General features: G+C 41.6%; 1 protein-coding gene across 11 annotated transcripts in view; it reads right to left on the bottom strand.

The window, feature by feature from the left end:
- SMOC1 (SPARC related modular calcium binding 1) overlaps positions 1-21,667 on the bottom strand; it is a 132,761-nt gene that overhangs the window by 77,241 nt on the left and 33,853 nt on the right. For 10 of the 11 annotated variants that reach the window (XM_051791430.1, XM_051791428.1, XM_051791431.1 and 7 more), the window contains exons 2-3: positions 13,046-13,217; positions 5,503-5,615 (exon numbers count right to left, since the gene is read on the bottom strand). In XM_051791430.1, the coding sequence (XP_051647390.1) occupies positions 5,503-5,615; positions 13,046-13,217 (285 nt within the window). The remainder of the gene's footprint in view (positions 1-5,502; positions 5,616-13,045; positions 13,218-21,667) is intronic. The other variant, XM_051791439.1, reaches the window with a different exon arrangement.

The raw sequence follows: 21,667 nt of genomic DNA, 5'->3' as shown, positions 1-21,667 counted from the left end.
TAGACCCTACATCTGATTAAGAGTCCGCTGACTATTATCAGAAGCCTACCTTACCTTTATAGACAACTTCTGGGAGCTATGAATCAGTCTGCATCTTATGTTTGAGCTTCTTTGCAACTGCAACCCTTTAAATAATTTTCGTCACTTTTTCTGATCTCTGCTCATATTTGATCCTTTACAAATGGTGCTGTGCAAATATTTCCACCAAGGCTTTATGCAGCACCTATCTCCCTCAAGTCTATGCACCATTCAAAAAATGCTTGCTCCACAGGAATTTCACTATTCATATAATCAGGGACAGAAGTGATATGAAGCAAAAAAATCTTAACCATAGTCAAGGGCATTCCCATCAGACACAATAACACATATACTATTTTTAGTTCAGGAGAAGTGTACCTAAGAGAGGCTTTCTGCTTCTGACATAGAATGAGACGTTTGGAAGTTAAGAATGATCTTATATTGTCACTTTCCCTAAGTATGTCCACTCCTGCTTTAAGACTGTTCCTTTGTTCTCTCAACTGGTACTTTGAAGAAATACCATATATAACCAAAGTTCTTACCTCCTTACCCATTCATGGGCTGTCTTTAGCACAACATACAAATGAGAAACACAACGAAAGCTGCAGGAAGAAAGCAAGTGTTTAAGTAGCAGACAAACCTGCAGAGCAGTACTCACTGAAAGCTACAGCTACAGTCTTTTATAGAAGGGATGTCTTCATTAAAAAAAAGCCAGGACCATTTATCAATTAATGCCCAGATACTTCATGAACAGTTTCTTCAATTTAGCAAGATAGACTGTGTTCTTGCCTTCTGAAAGCAGAGGTTAAATCCTTAAGAGCTTAGTATTGCTAGAATATAAGCACTGAATAATGGAATAACACACAGCATCCAGGGAATGTGGGACATGTCTACACAGCGCCTTGCTGCATTAAGAAATTAGTTTTTGTAGTTCTGCCCAACATCATGCTCCACTAGACAATGCAGAGGAACAGACTTGCATCATGAAGTCTGAAGACTGAAAGGGTTCCCCCAATCTTTAGAAAGGGGTTGTTTGTGGAACTCAGGAGAAAACAGAACTTTGTATGTGCATTAGCATAGTGCAGAATTAAACTATTGCTATGGACTATAATATAGATCACTCTTTCCAAACAGACTTTATTACCAGATGTGGGAGTGCTCTTGAAGCTATCTGATAATGGAGAACTGCTCTGATAGCCCACTCAATGACCCTGCCATAAGGTGACAGGTTTGACTGATGCACCCGCTTTAAAAGAAATCGCAGTGCTGCATCATAACTGCCCCAGCAGCTGCATTTTGGGAACCCTAAACTCAAAGAAACTCTCCAAGGAGATTTGCTCTCAGTCACTTGTATGATGACTTGTGAGAAAAAGAAACCACAGCTAGACTGTGGAAGGTGGTAGCAAATAGCAAGACATACCACAAAGTCCCACAAAACTACACCCCCAAGGCAGGATTAGCACTATTCATGTTCATATTAATCTGTCTGAAATGGATCCCATTTAAAACCTCAGCAACCTTTTCTAAAAAACTGCTTGGGGGAAAACTATGAGGAATGCAAGTCTCTCTCAACCCATGGCAACAAGCCCAATGGCACTAGGCAGCAAAAGAAAGTGTGCAGATTACCCACTAGAGCCTGTTGTTTATGAAGAACAGATCACAGCAGGTTAAGTGCAGCATGGAAAGGGAATGGCATTTATGCAAAATACAGCATAACAGCAAAAAGGCAAAAGTCTTGGGAACAGAAACTGGTTTTAGTCATGTCCAATTTCGCACAACATTATGTGACCTCAGTTTTACAATTAATCAAATTACTCATATCTAACAAACATTCTTATGTTGTGAATAACTCAAATTCTATCTGCCTGCTTATATTACTGTGGGCTAAGTGCAGAGAGTTTTTGTTGTAGGAAGTAATATTCTCCATACAGACTGAAATATAAAGAAATAGCAATTCCAGAGCAATTAATGAGGTCTGCTGCCATTTACAGTCATCTCTTCGTGCCTGTAATGCCACCTCTACCTCATGCTGGAAATCCATGTCACATTTTTAGATGTTTAAGCAGCACTAAAAAGGGATTTGATAAGATCTTTGCAATAACAAACTCAAAAATAAGGGAAGCAGCACACATGGTGCATAGGAGTTACAGTGAATTGACAAGTTGTCTGCTCCTCTTAATGTAGTACACAAAACACATTATAACTAGTCATGCACAGGAAAACTGGCCAGACAAGCAACAGAATTGATGGCAATACTCATTTTGGTCTAGATTTCACAGACAACGAAAAAAAAGACAGATTATACAAGTGTTTACAACACATGTTTCTCTAAGGGAGGGTTTAAATGCCAAAGCTAGGTCTTTGCCTTCAGTCCCCCCTCCCTTTCACCCTTGTTACCAATCTAAGTGTTGGGTCTCAGAGCCAGCTGCCCTGCAGGGAACCAGGAGCAGATAAGGTGAGCACGGTCTTCCCTCTGTAGTTGCTGCCCCATGTAGGACATGCTGTTGCTCACAAGACAGCAGAGCAGCTATGTTCTCATCACCACCCTATGGCCCCAGCCAATTTGCAGTGGATCCAGCCCCAAATTTAGTTTTGAACTATCTGCAATGCCAAGAGCTGGAAAGGGCAGACTTGAGCTGCTCTCAGAGGAACAGCCCTCACCTAGTGCTGCTTTCAGTGTTTACCCGTAGAGATTGCAATTCAGTTTCTAATAAAGAGAATGATGACAAACTACAAAAGTAACAGTACAATCTGGTTAAGGCCAAGCAGGTTTTCTGAACGTAGTTACCACTACTACCAAATGCTTCCACAAAGCTCATGCTTTTCACTCCTACAAAAATTTCAAGGATTGACAACAATTAATTAATTAGATAGAAATTCCGATCTTTTTAACTCTGATGGCAAGGACAATAATGTGGGCCTGAACACCTACTATGTTCAGTAGGCTCTGCAAGACCTGAAAGCAAGTCATCCACATCTTGAGTGAGCACTGTAACAATTTAGACATTTGATATTCTAAATATATGCATGCATCTTTTTTTCCCCTCCAATCAGAATTTTTCTTTTACACAAAACACTTTTTCAAACTCAGTTACACAGAAAAGATGAGGGCAAGTTGTTGAAGAAATTTCCCCAACCTGCTCTACATACAGGGTTTATGCTGAAGCATGTGCCTCTGCTTAAGCTCATGTTGAAGAGCAGGGTGGGTATTTCTCCTAGAAACCTTGTTGAGAGATACTGCTCTGTTGTGGACTTCCCAACCAAGATTTTGGAGTCTGGATGGAGCAACACTGAGTAATGAACTAGAATAAACTAACAGCCCAGAGCTGACTTCATCATAAGGCCTGAGGGACTTCAAGAACACAGCCTCCCTGTAGAGCAGAACCCAGGAGCATCACTTCCCTGCACAAGAGATGCAGTATCCAAACCACCTCCACCAGATGAGAGCTATTCATGAATTGCTGGAAGTAAAACTGTTTAGACTGTTCACCAAAATTCTAAATTTTATACATCCTTTTAAAAATCAAAGTTTAATTAATTTGGACCAGGAGCTAAAGGAAATATTTGCCTCAAATGCAGGTTGAAACTAGTTAGCATTCTTGGACATTATTTTTTCATTTAAATATTATGCAGGGAAAATGACCTTAAATGTTGCAATATAACTGATGAAGCTGGTTCATGAGGTATGTGCAATGTAGGGTATTTTCACAATCCAAGGAACGATATGAATTTCAGTTAATTCCAGCTACAAAGAGATCAGAGGCTTCCTTCATCCTGGCAGGTAAAATAAAAGCACTTCAGTGTTCACAGATAGAACTGAATGGAGGAAGAATGTGAAATATTGCTTGACTGCCAAATGAAAACACAATTTTTTTAAGCAGTTTCCTGCTGCCCCTCAACTGGCAACCAACAATAGCCAAAGAACGTACAGGAAAGAAGTCCAGCAACTGCTCACAATCCAGACATTGGTACCAACCTCCAAAATAAATCTGTCTGAAACAGCTTTATCAACTACACTATCAGTCCAGCTTATTAGGATAAAAATTTCACCTGCACCCCTACTTAACTCTCCAAGAGGTTGATAGACAGTTAATAGACATTTGAAAGTCAGTTTTCCTTCCTCCTTTTTTCTTCAACTATGAAGTTTAACATGGAACACTTTGCTGGCCCACAGTGCTAGGTTTTATAAGTATTTCCCTCCAGTGCCAACACAACCTGAGCAGCTCTACACAAAATCAAATTTCAACAACTGAAATTGTACTTAAACTGGAAGAAACTGCAGCCATCTTCTCTTACCCCCACCTTCCTATGATGGTCCACAGCACACAAATATGATGCTGTTCCAAAGTAGCACGCAAAGTTGGCAGGATGGATAAAATTTTTCCCACTTCACCAGTAAAAACTAAAACAAAACACTCCCACACATCAGGTAATGTGAGGGTAAGGCTGAGGAAGGGAATAAAAATTTTTGGTGGGTTATCACAAAAAAAAAAAAAAAATAAAAATCTTTCCTCTCCTATTCCCCTAGGCATCACAAAATGTTTGAACCAAACCCAAAGCTCTTTGCCTTTCTCATCTTTTTTAAGCCAATATTGATTCCATTTTGGGATATCTTCTACCTTCAAAAGACTTTGCAAACAATAACTTCTGTATCCTAAAATTTCTCTAAGGAACAAGATGTCTAGAGCAGGGCTAGATACATGGAAGCTAAGGCAAAAAAAAGTTCTGTGATCTACCTAGATTCACAAAGGAGAGGTCATAGGGTTGCAGGATTTTGGCTTTTGAAATGTGTGCAAAACTGAGCAAACAGCATACCCCTCCTACCTGTCAGGAAACTCTGCATGAGCCATTTTAACAGGCAGTTCAGTTAGCCCTGGGACACTACCCAATATGCCAGTGGTAACAGAAGCAAGTATCATTCTTCATTTCTACCCTGCTTTGGCAAACTTCAGCAAATGAACAGTAAAGAGTCAAAAACCCAAACAAAGAAGTTTCATCATCTCTCTGCCAGATGTTCAAACTACAAAAGGGCACAGTACAAAAAGTATCCTGCAAAAGGAAGAAGCTGAAGAGATTACTTTTTTGCTGGGATAGATGAAGTACAGGTAACAGCAGAATCAGCTGGATCCACCCTGTTGTAAGCCACAGCTCCCTTTACAGCTCCTCTTCATGGAAAAATTTACCTCCCCTGCAACTGTTTTTGTTTCTACACAATGCTGAAGGTTAATGCCATTTGTTTCTGTACTACATCTGAGCTGTATGCTACTGCATTTCTATTTGTCTTTAAGGTATTGTGACTGAATCAAACCTTCCATTTGGTTAAAGAAGTGTCCAGCTTTCAACATTTTCACCTGAGTAACTGAGTCAGGGTGTGAACCCATGCTGCTATCATCACTCGGCTCATGGCCTATATCAACTCATCCACTCAGTGGATCTCCCACAGACACCTGAAGCCTGGCTGAAAGAAGCAAATAGAAATTTTACCTGAGTGAATGATCCATCCTCATTGCATTCTGGGATGAAGACTGCTTCCTGGGGCTTCTTTGCCTGTTCCAGTGCTTGAGCTCTCTCTAATCGACACTTGCTTTGGCCAGCATCTATGATGAGAAACACAAAACCCACTTACATTGCAAACATCATTTGGCTCCTCCAAAAGCTACCAGATGCACCTAGCAGCTGTGGGGGAAAAAACTCCAAACAAATAAATATAAAGCATAAAGGATCATTAGCTGCATGTTCACAAAGTAGATATCAAGTTAGCACTCATAATCTCAAATATGAACCTAGACAATCATACTACAATCCAAGTAATGAAAAGCTGCCTAATTTCCTAGTCAATAGTTTTTATGGTCATCTAAGGACTCTGGAAGCTTCTTTCAACAAGTGCTGGAGCACCATGTCCATGCAGGGAGTTGTGTTTGTGTTAGCATTAACAGCCTGAAACTGGATGGCTGAGTATAAAGCAAGAATTTAGGCTCAGCAGTGAGCAGTGTGGAAGAAGGGATGACCCTACCAAAAATTCTTCTCTGAGCAACTCTCCCAATAAGATGCTAAAATAGCCAGTCACCCATTTGGACTTCCACCTTTGTGTTGTTCAGGTAAGGTAGACATGCAGTTTCCTGTGCTTTCCTGAAACTCAGCTTGTGCCTCCAGTCCCAATGCTTAAAGCCAGGTGTTCATTATAACTTTCTCATATCAGTTACTCACTTTGATGCCAAGAAAAAAACATTGCTCTGCAAGCAGAGTTTGAAGGGGTTAAGATCTCAGCTCTTACTTCAGATGATGGCAGCGTGTAGCATGATGACCTTAAACCCTTCCAGGGCTAGCTCACTGTTAGAGTACACCCAGGTAAGTCTTACACTGATGACTGATGGGTCAAAGAGGAGAGTTCTGCCCTGTAGAGGATACAGATTGACTCAGTGTTTACATTTAAAAACATGAGGTCTAACAGTACTGCTGTTCAGTCTAGAAAGAGAAGGAAAAGAGCAAACATCTGTTTCCATGGCACTCTAACACAGGGACTAGGTACCTTCTTCCTTATCCTATGAATCCACTGACTAAAGACTTTCAGTGCAGAAACTGCAAAATTTGATCACCAGAATCTTTCAGCAGCACCATAAAGAGTGACCAAGACTGAATCCCCATTCCAAGCATGGAAATCATATTGGTTAGCAAAAAATTCCACTGGATCCCTGAAGTTCACATATTCTGCTTCACAGATCACATGAACTTCAACAACAGCATCACTAGTACCAGCACTTAACTAGAAAGTCACTCTGGGTTCTTAGATAACTGAGTTCATACTGCATGGCTATAGAAGCAACTTTCATCTAAGTATAACTAGATATAGAAATCAATTACAATGTTGTAAATAGTTTTGATAAACGCATAGACCAAAGCTTTCAAGCTACATACTTTGTTTACTGATGACTCAGAGACTAAGTTTCCAGTTTGCCAACAGAGTTTCATTTTAAACATATCACATTACTTCCTATGAAGGATTTCACAATGTTTACAAAATTATGAAAGTCAAACCCTTCTCTCTGAAAAAAGTAAGGATTCGTAGCAATAGTCCCATAGATGCCGGTCACTTAGGGACTGGGTTAGAAAGCAATAGTGCCTATATCAACTCTGCCACTGACTACTGAGTGACTACAAGTTGGTCATTTCACCTCCTTGTGACCTCATGTCACTTCTCATCCTACGTCACTCATCTTTGGACTAATTTGTTTGGGGCGTGTTTGCAAAATACCCTTAGCACGTGGAGCTTTGATCTCAGGTGGACCTATTAAGTACCTGTACTAAGAGCAAGGCTGTTACAGAATGAAGAGACTTGAATAGAATTTACACTGTATTTAGAGAAGTAGTATTTATTTTTCTAGTTCTCCATGATATAAGCTGTGATGTGGAATTTCCTTTTCCACTGCTTGCCAAAGTGACCAGATGATCAGACCTTGTTTGCACATCTCCAGTGGAGGACAGTCCTGCAAACTGACCCTTTGTCAAAGGGGCAACTATGTGCTCTTTCTTTTAGCTGAAAAGGAAGCACTGGCAATGCTGTCAATTGTAACACCTATCACCTGCAGATCTCCCATTCAAGCTTAAGAGTAATCTATCTTGGCATTACAGAGGACATTATTACAAAACCAAATGGTGTGATTGCACTTTCTGTTTCATAGCTAGCTGCTCTACTGAAAACACTTTCAACTTCTGCTTCACAGGAGACAACTAAGTAGCACTAAAAAAAAAAAAAATCAGCATAGATTATGCAGATGTGCACTTGTAAGGAAAAAAACATGAATTTCTTACATGACAACCAAAGCACAAGTTCCCAAATGAAAATGTTTTGTAGTTTCTTCATCTGAGGATACAAGACTGCAGACAGGTATACCTCACTCCTCTCCTAAACATAAAACATAAGCATAAAGCACTTTCACATAGCATCTACTTTAGTGCTGGCACACTCACAACTACATGACTGAAACTGGATGCTTCAGCACAGAGCTGGTAAAAACAAACATTTTGTGATATCCCCTGTAGTACAAATACATCAGGAGTCCAGGCAGAAGGGAGACTAACCAAGATCTTTGACCAGTTTCTCTAATGAACAGAGAAACATGCATATGATCAAGCCCTGACTGTAAAAAGAAGATAATAAAACATGTGACTGTGGCTCTCCTGGCAATTTTAACTGACATTTATAGTTTAAACCCTCTACCACCACCCAGCAGACCATACTTCATAACACACCACTACACCACAGCGTTTAAGAGCTTATCGTTGCTCTTTTGCAATTCAACCCTTGGCTCAAGTGATGACTTCAGAAATTGCTGCTGAAGTACAAAGACAGACAATTTTTCTCCTGTACATGAGCACTCGGGACTGATTATGTTTTCCATCCCCCCCTCATAGATTTCCAAAGGTTGTGCCAGTCCTTTTACAGCTTTGATTTGGAGCAATCACCTATATGCCATGCTGAGTGGAGAGGTGTGTGCATATGGCTATCTTTTTCATCTATCTTCCACAGTTCAGTTCCAGTAAAAACAGCGCCTTTAATATCAACATTTACCAGTTTGTTTTTAGAAGGACTGTCAATCCTTCTCTTCCTCACTTTATGGGCTAGTACTTTTATACTGTTTGCATCAACATGTGATTTCAGTGGGATGATTTCACCTTGCTATTTTTGCTTTGTTAATTAGAAAATGTAAAATAATGCATAAGCGCCAGTGTTAAAAAGTAGCTGCCAAATAGATCACCCCAAATAAGATGCGTAACAAATTTTACTAAAGCCTGATTTATGATGGTAGGTTCATATACCCTACTCTGCATTTTGATGGCTTACTTCAAGTGTTTCAGCATTTTTTACTTCTCTCTTTTTAAAAATGTTCTCTGGAATATCAAACACCATGCCTATAAAACAGAGTGGCATTAATGCATTCCAGTTTCACAGCCCAGACAGACTAAATTGGACATTCTTCCCCCCCCATTACATTAGGTGAAAAACCAAAACAGGATGACTTCCTTTGAAAGCAGACCTGCTTAATTTTACTTTATCTTCAGTCTTGGGACAGATTTACTGTAGCTAAGAAAGCTGCCTTTTAAAGAAAACTAATTCTCAAGCTGACAGCTGGCAACTAGGAGATTAACTACAAGTGATGTTTTTGATATGCCTGGCCTAGTCTGCAGAACACAGGTGCACATAATTTTGGGTTTTGCAATGAAGTTGGCTAGTTACCATAGTTGATCTTATCCGTGAACAGTTTATTCAGACACAACTACCGTGTCCCTCCTAATACACACAGTGCACTCCTGAATAGGCCCCAAGAATTCCAGCATCCTCTCTTCAACAGGCAGAAGCAGTATTGACATTGTTGAGATCCCTCTCACTCATATCTTCTCCAGGATAAACAGGCCCAGCTCCCTCAGCCTTTCCTCACAAGTGAGATGCTTCAGTCACCTAATCATTTTCACAGCCCTTCTCTGGACTCATTCTAGGAGCTCTACATCTTTCTTAAACTGGGGAGCTCAGAACTGGACACAGCACTCGATATGTGGCCTCAGTAGGGCTGAGTAGAGAGGCAGGATCACCTCCCTTGACCTGCTAGCAGTGCTCTTCCTAATGCATCTCAGGATACCGTTGGCCTTCTTGGCCACAAGGGCACACCGCTGGATCATGGACAGCTTGTTGTTTACCAGGACCCTCCAGGTCCTTCTCTGCAGAGCTGCTTTCCAGCAGGTCAGCCCTCAGCCTGTACTGGTGCATGGGGTTATTCTTCCCCAGGTGCAGGACTCCACACTTTGTTGAATTTCAAAAGGTTCCACTCTTCCCATCCCTTCAACCTCCAACAAGTCGAGATGGTTCTGAAGAGCTGCACAGCACTCTGAGGCCACTCCTCCCAGCTTTGTGTCATCAGCAAACTTGCTGGAGGCACTCTGCCCCTTCATCCAATTCACTGATGAATAGATTAAACAATACTGAGGCCAGTATTGATCCCTGGGGGACACCACTAGTGACAGGCCTCCAGTGGACTCTGTACCACTGATTATGACCCTCTGGGATCTGTTGTTCAGCCAGTTCTCAAACCACCTCACTGTCCATACATCCAGTCCACACTTCCTAAGTGTCAAAAGCCTTGCTGAAGTCCAGGTAGATGACATCCACTACTCTTCCCTCATCTATCCAGCCTGTTGTCCAACCATAGAAGGCAACCTGGTTGGTTAACCATGACTTTCCCATCCACGCTGACTACTTCTGATCATCACCTTTTCTACCTTTCATGCTGATGTTCTTTGCTCCTTCTTTGATACCCATATACCATTTCTACTCCAGAGCTCCCTAATTTATTTGGAGCATGCATAAAAACATGCCTAAATTTACCAAGTGATTGCAAGTGACATTTTAGATTTTACTGACTAACTGCTGCCAAGGAGGGACACACTTATTCATAGTCAAGGGAGAATAAAGTAAGTTCAAAGACAAAATATATGGATCTAGCAAGCAGACTAAGTGATTTCAAAATGTCATCTCCCATCCAACAGAAATAGTAGGTAGAGGAGAAAGATTATCTTCAAACAACCCATCAGTCAGGAGGAGACCTGTCTTTCCAGAACATTAGCCAGAAGTTGCATTCATCTCCTGTGTCCCAGGACAAAAGCTCAAGACCTGTTAAAATTTCCACCACTAATTTACAGATAGGTTTACTCTACGCAGTGACTTGTGATTTAAGAACAAGCTCTGTACCAGCAGACTTTCCAAATCAAACACTATAAATCTAAAGGGAAGGTTTTAGACCACTCCTACACTGGGTTTTTTTGTAATTAAATAAGTCAAACAAGTTCCTAGAAACCAACCAGTTAACACAGAACTTAAATGTGTTCTAAGTCACAGATATCCAATATACCAATATAACAATCACTGCATAAATGAGTCTTGGTCAATTGTCATGCTTAACAAGTATTCATCCTTCATCCTTGCAAAGTTTAGAGGTATAACTCTTATTTGACATCAGATCTTATGATGCCTCCTGACAAAAGATGCAGGTAGGATTGCTTGTCTGTGTATTTTACACACAGCTATGCCATCTGGAATATTCTATACGGTCTCATCAATGAGGCTCCATTTGTCATGGATGCCACAGTTTGATCACTTTAAGCTACTCCTAACTTCTAACCCTTTGTGATGTGTGAGTGAGGGTTTGGAAGGAGTTCAGATAATTTAGCACTGAAGGAATTTCACTGAAAAGCAAGTGAGAAACGTAGCAAGGGATGAGGGCTAGATAAGGGTTATAGTTCCCAAAGAGCTGGCAAGATTTCATCTTTAAAGGTCCTTAATTTCTTGAGAGAGAGCAGAGCATCAAGTTGAATCAAAAAAGTTCTGTTCTTACTATGGAAACCATTCTATTTTCCTTGGCACAAGCACAGTTCAAGTCATTAGTATATGACATTGGAAGCCTATGGTAATCTGGGGTGCAGAACCATGCCTTTCTGTCTGCAATATACTTTTTCTTTTACTTATTTCAGCTACCTATTGTTTTCCCCCCTTAGAGAGGGAAGCACAAGTTATAAATGTTCATTTCATAAGGGTAAGTTCTCGGGTACAGTATCTATCACAATTTCATGTGACTGAGCTCAATGGCTCATGGGATCCCTTACAGTTCTGTGGGAGTTCTCCTGTAGAGCATCTCTGTCATCCAGGAGGAATAAAGGCTGCTCAGGGTAAATGTGGTGCCCTACTATAGTACAAGGTGCTTGAACCCTGTAAGTGATACCTTCCTTTAGCATGGACATACCACATTTCAGATCTCATGTTTCAAGCAACTGAACAGTGTCAGTTCATATACCAATATCAGCCATAGAGTTGCTTATCTAAGCCACTCTGTTCAAGGGATGAAAGCAAAAACAGGACTCCTACTGAACAGCTTCTTACTGTGATACTCAAAAAGGCATCGCTTGCAAGAACAGTCCAACTGCTTCTTGTGCACTGGGAAGAAAGCTTCTGAGTTTCCAGTACTCAGAAAGCAGCCTAATTCAAAGGCCTTTATCTATGCTATGTGAGAAGTTGCCATAAACCAATCCAGCAGCTGTGACCAAAAAAAAAAAAAATCATACAAGTAAGCTTTTTTCCAATGAGAAACTGTTTATAAGAGTATTTGACATCATGCTCATAATTCACCTGAAGTCTGTCAATATATTGAAAAGGGATTTGTATTTTAGATCAAGGAATTTCAAAGATACATTTTTACAACAGTAAAAAATAAACAAAACCCAGGCTTAAATGCATGCCTATTTATCCTTTCACATGGATTTTAATTAATTTCTTCTGTCACTTTAATCAAGTGCTAAAAACATCTGTGTCATCTGCCCTGTGAGTCAATTGTGCTCTCAGATGGACTCTACTTGATTTTTCACTTCACTGTAGAAGCAAACCATTTGTGTGATGAGACACCAATATTCCTTTAAAAAGTTTCAACTTCATCTTTAGATTATGCTGAAGAGCTGAACTGAGGGACAGTATTGGCACTTTTAAGTAGATGTACAACAGCCAACAGGCAAAACAAAGCCTCGTAAAGCCTTGCATGCACTGTCTTAATTAGCTCAGCACAGAAAGGCTGTGTATGTCCGAAAAGGGATTAAACACTTAGTGTGCATCACACATTCTTCCCCACTCCATATTCCTATCAGTCGAAGGTATCCTGGTTCCTCACCAGCATAGGTAACAAGGAAGAAGTCTGCTTTCAGGATTTGATTTTGCACTTCCATTCATCCAGTTGCTTCTGTCTGCAGATACATATTTCAGCCCTTTTTCAGTGATGTCCATGTCTCCTTTGCCTTCTTTCATTGATAATTCAGCCAGCTCTTACTCTGCTGCCTAAATTCAGACTCGGATACCCATCCTCACATGAAAGCACAGTTTCAAATCAGATTACTCACAGAGCATAGTACTAAACTACTCAAGGCTCTAAGAATTCAGTTTCTTACAAGATAGGTTTCCCAGTCCTCCTCTCAGAGGCATTTGAAATCCACCTACCTTTGCAGCGGCCACGATGTGTCACGCTCAGACTTGACTCACGGCATTTGGCCCTCTGGTAGTCGCACATGGACTCGTATGTTCTGCCGTCAGAGGCACACAGGGGTTTGGACTGGGACCTGGAGCAATGCAGGTTACACTGAGGGTCTCTGTCGCGGTCGCTTATTAAAAACTGAAGGAAGTGAAAAAAGGAGGGAGAAAAAAAAAATAGTTGTTTTGTTTGGTTTCCCAGAACAGAGCATGGTCTATTTTTTTTGATGACAATAACAATATGGTCTATAATGCATTTTAAGCTGCCTACCAAAGCTGACTTTGCCTGAAGGGAACTTTAAATGAAACACGTACATCTTTTAAAAAAATTAAGGGTCTTTGCCATTCCATTTTCTTTAATAAAACTAAAACATTATTCACTCTGTCTCACCTCTAAAAACATAAGATGTACAAAGCCAAACACAACCAAAACGGGAAAGGCAATACTGAGTCATAACAGCCCAACTTGCCCAGTGCCCTGCCACAAACAGTATCTGGTATTAGATAATTTTAGTCTGAGACACAAGAAACTTATCATCAAGGACAGAGAAACCCAAATAACCTATCAAGATCGGCCTCAGTAGTTGAGCCACACATGTGGCCAGCTTTATATCACCAGATATTTGGTTTTTAAAGCATTGCTTATATCAGCTGTGGATATCACATACAAGGGCATACCTGCACATTCCCAAAGCCACCTTTTGTTCCTTCCTGATGACATCCATCACAGTTGACAGCTGCATTCCATGCATCCCACAATTTAATTACACACTACATGAAAACCTATGTCCTTTCAGAAATTTAAATTTGTTATCTTTTTGAATACTACTTCTTTCCTGAAAATCCTATTAGGGTGCATCCCATTTTGTATAAACGTGGCACTCCTTGTCAGTCTCCTAATTTGAACAATCCCAACCTCCCAATTTCTCACCCAGATCACTTCCTCCATATCACGATCACTATTGCCTTCATTCTCTGAAGACAGCTTGGCTTCTGCCTCATTTTTGGAAATAGGGAAACCCACAATGCACATGAATGGGTCCCCCTCTTCTGTCTGCTTGTTTCCTGCAAATCCCAACATCTCATCTGCTGTACCCTCAGCTCTACTCTGAGCTGCCTATAGGGACATCCCGGTCTCTTTCCCAAGTGTTTACTGTCTTCCTGAGGATCCCAACTGACAGCCTTCTTTCCATAAACACCAGTACAAAGTTTTGGCAAGACATGATAGTAGCAGCCTGTCCTGGGTTACACAAAAATTCTGGTATCCATCTTTCCTTTTCTTTTTTTCTCCAAATATGCCTTTTTGGCTTTTTGGTGTTTTGCCATCTTCAAAGAGACTGAACTGCTGTGATTAATGACTCAAACATTCTACCACCTGCAGTGACGGCCCAGGTGCTGTCAGAGACTGGACTATTGGTGCTCGTGGCTCAATCAGCAGCAACTTCCACTCTGACAACCACCACTTCGACTGACAAACATCGAAATTGCAACAACCAAGTCTAATTGCTGGATGCAATTAGTGTCTTTCAGGTCCTTCCAGTTGCCTGGGGGGTCCGCAGCCCTTCTCTGACTGCCTGTACCAGCACTGCAGCCTCGCTCCAGCCCCACACAAGCATCTGCAGGTACCAACTCCTAGCTATCTGCCATTTCCTGCTAGCACTGACTCCCTGTTCCTGCCAGGTTTTCCAGGCTTGAGATGAGTGAACCACATAGAAGGACGGCCATCCTGTCTCTATCCTGTGGTCAGAAGTGTTTTTTCCAGGTGGGGGAAGCCGGCCACCATCTCAGTTTGGTCCGGTGGGCAGGGCTTGGGAAGTTTCTCCTCATCAGTTGGTTTAACCCAGTTTTAACAGTATTGTTATTAGCATTCTTCTTCATAAAGAGTTAATTGCTCTCTTTTTCTCTCTCTCTCTGTTGGAGAAACCAGGGGTATTGAATCCGAGGAAGGAGACTTCTGTCCGAGGTCTCCATCCCTCCAAATTGTCTCAAACTGAGACAGCCCTTTTCACTTCCCATGTTACTTCTCTTAGTGGTTTAACTATTAGCCCAACCCAAACACCTGCTCAGGGGATTTCAGGGGACTCTTCAAAGAAGTTACACGAGGATTAAGCCAAGAAAAGGGAAATTAAACCTGCCTTGCATTTCCTTTTCTCTAGCTTCCATTTCTAAAACCTCTCACAAGTCTGGGGGCACCAGAACTGCTCTCTAACACACTGATATCCCAGTTTGCTGTCAAAGCAGTTATGAACTCAGCAGCTCAGAGCTGGCTGGCAAGTGGGCATTGACTGACACCCTGCCTGCATGCACAAAGCCACAGCTCCCCAAGTGTGTTGATAGCTGGATGCCTTACAGGGAAGTGTGAGTCATTGCCATAATCACCTTGGTGTTACAGTTTCCTGCAAAGCTGTCTACTCAATGCTTGGAGGTTAAAGCTGTTGAAAAAACACTGCCTGAAGTCTAGTTTGGGTTGGTTTTTAACCACTCTGAGAACATGCATCTCTGAAATTTGGTTGTTGCTTTGGTTTTTTTATATTAAAAAAAAAAAAAATTCTTCACCCCTTTCTCCCCCCCAGTTAAATGAAAAGCAATTGAGAAGTTTCATACTGCTCGATCTTTTGAAGACTGATGCATTATTAAAAACATGACACCTGGGAAAAGTAAACAAGGTTTGCCTTTTTTTCTTTTTTTTCTTTTTTTTTCTTTTTTTTTTTTTTTTTTTTTTACTTTCGGTGGGGCAAACTTTTTTAAAAATCTCATCTGTCAGAGACTCACCAAAATTTGTAGCGGTATAGTGTTTTTAAAATGTTTTTGTTCCTTTTCTGCAACACTTTCTATAACCTGGCAACACCTGTTCCAAATGGGAAATTGGAAAATTTAACCCTTTAAAAAGGCAATTTTATATGGTTTATAGAGACCTGGACTAGACTATAAAAAACACTGTAAAGCGGGACCAGATTTTTTTCTTTTTAAGGGCTGGATTATCACAAGTTAGCTTGGAATTGCTCTGGCTACAGTAATGTCTTTCTGTAGCCCCCAAAATGCAATGATCACCAGTGACTGTAAACATACAGCAAAGAGCAGCAGATTGAAGATGCTGAAGCTTTTTCCCAGCATGTGATGTCAGGGATCCTGAAAGACTCAAGGCTTTTCAGCTGTCTGTATGAATAAACAGACTTAAGAGCAGAGCTGCCTGGTAGGATAGTATGGTGCACATGCAACAATTAAATATTCAATTTAACACAGAAGCCATTCTGGTTTAGAAGGAACACACATATCTTCTAAGCTGAGGGCTTGAGCTACTGGCATGAAACTTTTCACAAACTCCTTGTGTCAGAAGCTGAGTTCCACAGATCCGAGTTATCCAGAGGTGCAATGAAAAAGCTAGAACACTGGTTTTCAGCATTAAACCATATTATCAACTTATTGAAAGTCATCTTGTACCAAGAAAACTCACTTAAGCCTTCCACAGCCTGTACAAAAGTACTTAGTATAGAGGGACCTTGGGCACCAGGAACACCCCTTCTTCCAGAAGGGGCATCTCTGAAGAACAGAGGGTTATTCTCGGGGCTGACAAACAAGTTAAACCTAAGGCTGTGGAAAAGCTTTCCTCAGGTGCCTCCCTGCAGATAGAGAAACAGCTCGACATTGATTAATTATGAGGGCCTGAGGAAACATGTAGAGCACCCCAGTGCAGGCCATGAAGTTCTTGCCTGCCCAAATTCAGCCAAGAATCATGTTATTACAAAAAAAAAAAAAAAAAAAAAAAAAATCAAAGCCTTTTTAGCATTTGTAATTTGGATTACAGTAGGGAGCCCACACAGCATGTTAGGTGCTTTCCAGACACTGAAGATGCCACACCTGCCTTGCCAAAAAGTTTATGGTTTACGTAGTTGCACAAGATGGTGCTTGTTTTGTTCAGGGAAATTGTAACTGTATAAGTCTGCATTAATTTCAAGACCAATCCAGGATCATGCCTGTCTGATTGGGGTTCTTCTCATGCAAGCAAACAGCCCTGCCAGAAAGGCCAGCAATACCTCCAGGAGATCCGAAGGGCTTCAAAAACTCACCCTTACAGTAGGACACCTGCTTCACTGTAGCTCACAGCCCATGTCTTTGCTCACCAGCCCTGCCACCTTTCAGATAGTGAAATGGTGTTTCTTTGTCCCATTTCTAGCTGGTAAGAGTTGATGCTACAGAAGTGATGATCAATACAGACTATCCAGAGACATTTAATATACTAGCTATTTTGAATGTACATCCCCTCCCGTCCAGCACAGAAAGTCTTCCTTCTAGCATTTTGCCTGTTTGAGAGCATGACATCTGCCCTCCCTCATAGGCAACCTCAGCTATGTGAAGAAAAACCTAGGATGAATGTCAAAATGTATCTGCCACGGGGAAACTACTTGGATCTATAATTTCAACAGCTAGGACTACAATCTTTACATTACTTCTCCCCAGCTCTTTATTCCTACTTCAAGCAAGCAGTCATTGCTTTTCAAAGAACGCAGCCCTGCTCCAGAAAAGCACCTTCATCACTGCAGGAGGTACTGCTGAGCCAGGCTGAGGGCTGTGAGCAATTGTGCACAAGTTACTCTAATGCCTGGCTACCCACCCTCCCCAGACAAAGCTCAAGCAGTAACATGAGTCTCTGGTCCCTTCAGGGGAAGACTGGCAAGGTACATATTCTGCCTTTAACACCAGATGTCCTATGGTGACCCTTGAAGCTCAAATCAGAGCTTGATGTCCTAACAGCTTCAGGACACACACACAGACAGGCTTTGCAAATAACAGAATCACCACTCACAGAGCAGTGCTTGGTGCTCTACACAACAGACACACAACATGAGCAGACACGGGACTCAGGGGAAAAAGTAACTCTGCAAATATGTGCAGCACCAGTAGGTTTCCAAGCTTCATCTAGAAAGAAGAACCAAACAAACAAGCCACCACCACAAAAAACCAACCCACAAACACAAACCCCCACAAAACCTAGAAGGACTGATCTATTTTAAAAACAGGAAAAAGTTAAAACTGACCAGATTGCAAATGGGGTCCCCCGAATGTAGACTCAATAGTAAAATAAAGCCTAAGTAACACTAGTATTAAGCAACAGTATTTGTATTCTTGTAGCATTTGTTTACACTAAGGGAATCTGCACAGCTCCTATACCAGTCAGTTTGAGTCCCTGCCCTAAAAAGCTTCCAGTTCAATGCAGCTCTCAGAGCATCTTTTTAATGTCAAGTGTTCTATCTGTATAAGGACACAAACCTCCTCCTTTAGCAAATACATTTACACAGGTGCTTGCAGTAACCACTTTCTAAACTACTTTCTGCTTCTTCAGACTTGAAAAGAAAACGGAAAGATAAGAGGTCAGAATGAAGTTAACTTCGCCAACAAAGCATATCTGTTCTTTTTCTCCACACCTCAACACCACTGCTGACAAACAACAAACACTGATTAAAGGGTTTTTAATGCCTGTGAAGGAAAGCAGACTCCCTGCAGCTGCACAGCAGCTGGGAACACTTGGGTTATTTAGCAGAGAAAGGTCTGACCCCACAAGTGAAAATGAGCTTGGTGGTCACTCATTCTGTTCACCATCTGGGTACATTATAAGAACAAACAGAACAGCACAGCCCTTTGTGACAGAGGGAAGAGAAAGGGCCAAGGCATTGTAGTACCACGGTAACATGCTTTAGCATGGCTTCAGGGAAAAGAGGGAAGAAGGGACACAAATGACATGAACGTGAGAAAGTGGAAGTCTATTGAGAAACAAATCTAGAAGAAAAGAGTTCACTACAGATCAAAACAGAGGTGCCTCTGCTATTTAGCAGCTTTGCTTCCAATTAGCACTGAAGAGTGCTGCTGCCTAACAAAACTGAAATGGAGAAAACAGCACATTTTACTCCTGTTTTGGCAGACTTCAAGTTTGCAGACCCTTAGAATACATTTTGGGAAAGAGTGATTGACCTAGGTATAATCAGATCACCTACTCTGACTCTAAGCACTCAGACCAGCCTGACTTAAGTGCAAATGAGCAAGTCCTTCCCAGGGAGAATTTCCCAGGAATACCATACCACTTTATACATTAATGGAAAGTATAAACTTCTGGGCATTCTTTTGCTGTCGGAAAGAAGCATTTCACATTTTTTGCCTTAGATTCAGGCTCCAAACTGGTGCAACCAGTCATTCTGGAGGCAGAGCTGGAAACAAGTCCCGGTTTTAATCATGGCTAGATTCTCAGCCCCACGGCGGGTTGCCCACAGGGCACAAGGACTTCAACTCTGACCACTGGTTTTGGACTTCAGCCAAGTTTCCTGCCACAGAACCATAAGTCTAGCATGCCTCACAGGGTCAAAGATCCTGTTCTGAGCTAGAGACCCCGAACACCTGGCTTTTAGGGACACAAAGAAGACACTTTGAAATCCTTAAAAACTCTGCCGGAGAAAGGACTGTCAGGGCTTGCAGTCTCACATGTGCAGAAAGATATCAACCGGCCAGAGTCACCACAACTTGAACATCTGACCAGGCTGTCCAGCCTCTATCCTGGAAGTGCCCACACAGCCTCAGAACCTATCAAGTGAAAAAAGGCTTTTGAAGTGAGCTTCCTGGGAAGTCTGTCATGTGTTTTGGGGAAGGGGGAAGAAGAGATCAATCTATTTAATATACCCTTTTTTGGAAATGCTCACAAGTTTGTACTTCACTGGCATCTGGATTACCTTGTCTTAAAATCACATTCTTAAACCAAAGTTTCTCAAAGTCCTGCATCTTAAGTTCCAGTCCTTGTGTGGGTTTTTCTAGCATCCTACAGTTTTATACTGAGACTTAAGGTATTCCCAACAGATTTTAGATGGGCACAGCACTTTCCTCAGACAGAAGGTACTTACAAGAATGGTATTATAATACTTTTATTCCTCCATTCATCCCTCCTGCAAAGTGAGGAGTCTAGCCTAAGTTAAAGCACCACTTATGTTTCAACCCCAGGCTCACAGCTGTGCAAGTAAGAATGGGTTTGAAGTACACAGCCTGTGCTTGAGGATGGTAAAGGCTGGGCAAATATATGGGATCACACTGCAGAGTCAGCAAACTCTAGATTCATTTGCATTAGTTGAATTCAAGACAGCCACTCCCGAGAAGCAAGGCTTCAGCACACATATTGGTTCCTTAGCAGGCAGCCATTGGAGACAAGGAATGCCTGCCTTCCTGCTCCTTGCCTTAGCTTTTATATCCAAGCTGACATCATATGGTATGGAATATCCCTTTGGTCAGTTTGGGTCAGCTGGCTTACCTGTGTCCCCTCCCAGGATCTTGCCCTCGATTGAGGAAGGAATGTTGCAGTGCTGATGCTGTGCCCAGCAGGAGCCAAAACACCAGTGTGTTATCAACACCCTTCTAGCTACCAATGCAAAGCACAGCACTGTGAGGGTTATATGGGGAAATGAACTCCAGCTCAGCAGACCCAATGCAATATAAAATGTGGAATCTTGGCATAAGTCAATTGTATTGTTTAATAACATGATCTGGTTTAAGGAGTCCTGTGCTTATTCAGCATAACTCAAAAAGCCAAACTAAAAACATCCTTCTGTGTAATTTATGCCAAGGTAATCTCTGAGTAACCATAACCCCCACTTCAGTATGTGGAGGTTATGGTTACTCAGTGGAGGCTGTGGATCTCCCCTGGCAAATGTAGCAGGATTACAACTTTGTGCTGTCATTAGGTGAGAAGTCAGCTATTCCATTGTAATGGGATATGTTTTTCTCAAATGAAGCTCTCCGAAAAGCAGAAGGGTTGAAGTAATACCAGGTGTATATTTCAACAAAGGACAGTATCTCAAGCAGGATTTCCAGAAATAGCCATCCCTGTGTTTACACAAGTGCTAGCACACTAAATGCTTTAAACCATTGCATTTTAACCCATTGCACACTATTGGCCCCAATTCTCTTGAATCATGGAGGAGGTTGAAATACATACTTTCTACCCTCCAATGTATAAACCACAAAAAGTCAGTTCCAGGGCTCGTACAGTTCTGTGCACTGATATGGGAAGTCTAGTCACTTACAGAAAGTAGCAATGAAATAGCACTTTCTTGACCCTATTGCCCCCCTTGTACTACTTTTAGTAGGACTGGCTACGCAGTCAGCCTAGGAAACCTTCTTCCCCATTTACAAGAGCTCGGAGTACTGCAGATACAATGGGCAAGCTGTGGGGCCATCACTTCTGAGCTTTTGAAGTGTTAGAAGATGGAAGTTTACCTAATTAGATCTGGCTGCATAATTCACAGTAATCATAGAATGGTTTGAGTTGAAAGGGACCTTAAATAACCTCTAGTTCCCATTCCCCTGCCATGGGCAGGGACACCTTACACTAAACCAAGTTGCTCCAAGCCCCACCCAACTTGGTCTTAAACACTTCCAGAATGGGGCATCCACAACTTCTCTGGGCAACCTGTTTCAGTGCTTCACCATCCTCACAGTAAAGAAATTCTTCCTAATATCTAATCTAAACCTGTTCTCAGTTTGGATGCATTCCCCCTTGTCCTGTCAGGCTCTTCTACATGCTCTTTTAAATAGTCTCTCTCCATCTTTCTTGTAGGC

Source organism: Manacus candei, unplaced genomic scaffold (genome assembly GCF_025592945.1).
Source record: "Manacus candei isolate 608988 ecotype Guabito, Panama unplaced genomic scaffold, ASM2559294v1 h1tg000033l, whole genome shotgun sequence".
NCBI lineage: Eukaryota > Metazoa > Chordata > Aves > Passeriformes > Pipridae > Manacus > Manacus candei.
Note: the sequence above shows the minus strand (reverse complement) of the source record. Positions and strands in the feature narration are given on the sequence as shown.